At 35.8% G+C, this 1,888-nt stretch overlaps 1 protein-coding gene across 2 annotated transcripts; it reads left to right on the top strand.

The window, feature by feature from the left end:
- The first annotated feature begins 536 nt into the window (after window positions 1-536).
- Window positions 537-1,492, top strand: LOC117920426 (splicing factor 3A subunit 2-like). Of its 2 annotated transcripts, none has more exons than XM_034837938.1 (3): window positions 537-731; window positions 995-1,166; window positions 1,359-1,492. In XM_034837938.1, exons 1-3 carry the CDS (start codon window positions 580-582, stop codon window positions 1,371-1,373), a joined length of 339 nt encoding a protein of 112 aa, XP_034693829.1. In that variant the 5' UTR covers window positions 537-579; the 3' UTR covers window positions 1,374-1,492. The 2 variants fall into 2 exon arrangements, with proteins under 2 accessions (XP_034693829.1, XP_034693830.1); XM_034837939.1 differs by having other exon boundaries at window positions 1,280-1,378.
- Window positions 1,493-1,888: the final 396 nt, after the last annotated feature.

Genomic DNA, 1,888 nt, shown 5'->3' with positions numbered 1-1,888 from the left:
ACTATTTTAAAAATTATTTTCCAAAAATACTTTCAAGAAAGCCTTTCTTTCTTTTTTTTTCTCTCGATATCCATTTTGGTAAGACATAATATTTTGGGTATGTTATTATTATTTAATTTAGAGACGTGCGTGTTTTTTTTGGGCATCTTAATTTTATTATTATTATTTTTTTTTTATGGATTTTCATTTTTCGAGATAATTGTCATTGAAATTGTATTAAATTGAGCAAATGGTATGTTTCTTATAATTAAATAATAAAATGTGAAATATTGGGAAATAAATGATTTATTCAGGGTACTTTATTGTATACGGTATAGATAAGTCCCCTTGGCCTCCATAACATATTTTTCCTCCAAACATTTACTATTGGAGTGCGAGACTTTACTGGAGGCTTGTATCATTACCAAAATGAGGTGGGCCAAATTAACGTCAAGCCCAAGCTCTGATGCGTTGGGCTCATCAGTATATGTCCTTACCTGTTTGCGAGAATTGGGTTCGGCACTGGACCCAATTAAATTCCACTGGCAAAACCTTTGAGTGGGGATTGTGGTCTGCGAGGCAGCAGAGGGGGATAGCAGCATGGACAGAGACTGGGGCTCGAAGCCAGGGAGCGGTGGCGCCGCCTCCGCCCAGAATGAAGCCATCGACCGGAGGGAGCGTCTCAGAAGGCTTGCTCTCGAGACTATTGATCTCGCCAAAGATCCCTATTTCATGCGTAATCATCTCGGAAGGTACATCCTTCATTTTTCGTTTTTTTCTCTTCACAAACCCTTAGCCTACATTTGGTTGCGTAGGACCCTCAGGGAAAAGAAAAGAAAAGAAAAAGTGGGAAGGTGTTATCTTGATTTTTAGGGTTTTTTTCTTTCTTCTTTGAATCTTAAAAAGCTCCTTGAATTTTCTCACAGAAAATAACCCTATATATATATATATATATACTCCATTCTATTTGGATCTCTCTATTTTATTTTATTTTTATGTGATTGGGCGATTACAGCTATGAGTGTAAGCTTTGCCTGACATTGCACAACAACGAGGGCTATTATTTGGCCCACACACACAAGGGAAGAGGCATCAGACGAATTTGGCCAAGAGAGCTGCTCGTGAGGCCAAAGAGGCGCCTGCGCAGCCACAGCCCCACAAGCGCAAAGTCTCCGTACGCAAGACAGGTAAGGTTTCGATACGCTTCTCTGTTCAGAACTCTGGTATTGATAATGTTGTGTTGTGTTCCAATTCTTTAATTGTGAGTTATGTGATATACTTTTTGTTGATTGAGCTTTAGAACATGGGTTGAATCGTGCTTTTTCATGAGAAGAAATTGTAAAAGGGGAATTTTTATATGCTGTTGGATCCAATTCTAGAATGCGGCTGATTGACTCTAGGCATAAGAGTGCTTACTCATGGAAGGAAACCTTGTAACTCATATGATTTGTCCAAAAAAAAAATAACAGCAAAATCATTTGAAGAACTGGGAAGCTAGGGATTGTCACTTGGCTTGACTTGGGATCAAACAGATAGAAAAACAAATCTTAAATAGGTGACAAGATTGTTAGTCCATAGTGGCTTAAAAATAGGGCGCCTGCCCCTGGACATTCAAATCATTATGCACCCTAGCCTTCTCATGTGTAAAGTTTTGCACTCTGAAATGTGGTCAAATGAATTTAAATTTTCCTTTTGTTTTTAAAAATTAATGAAAATAACTTTTACTTATTTTTTTAAAATTATCATTTATTTCACTTTGTTTTAAAAAATTATTTTTAGAAAATAACGAATAAATAATGTTAAGAATTTTTAAAAATCGTTTTCTATTTTTAAAAATAAAAGACCTTTTTTAAATAACACGTCAAAATAGACTCTAAATAAATAAATAGTAAACCATCATAGAGAGTTG

Source organism: Vitis riparia, chromosome 8 (genome assembly GCF_004353265.1).
Source record: "Vitis riparia cultivar Riparia Gloire de Montpellier isolate 1030 chromosome 8, EGFV_Vit.rip_1.0, whole genome shotgun sequence".
NCBI classification, from domain to species: domain Eukaryota; kingdom Viridiplantae; phylum Streptophyta; class Magnoliopsida; order Vitales; family Vitaceae; genus Vitis; species Vitis riparia.
The sequence above is the reverse complement of the archived record's forward strand: the minus strand, read 5'-3'. Positions and strand labels throughout refer to the sequence as shown.

Bases quoted from the DNA above. Each gene is read 5' to 3' on its own strand.
- LOC117920426 (XM_034837938.1), top strand. From the start codon at position 580: ATGGACAGAGACTGGGGCTCGAAGCCAGGGAGCGGTGGCGCCGCCTCC. The intron at 732-994 runs GTACATCCTTCA...GGGCGATTACAG, and splicing joins ATGCGTAATCATCTCGGAAG to CTATGAGTGTAAGCTTTGCC.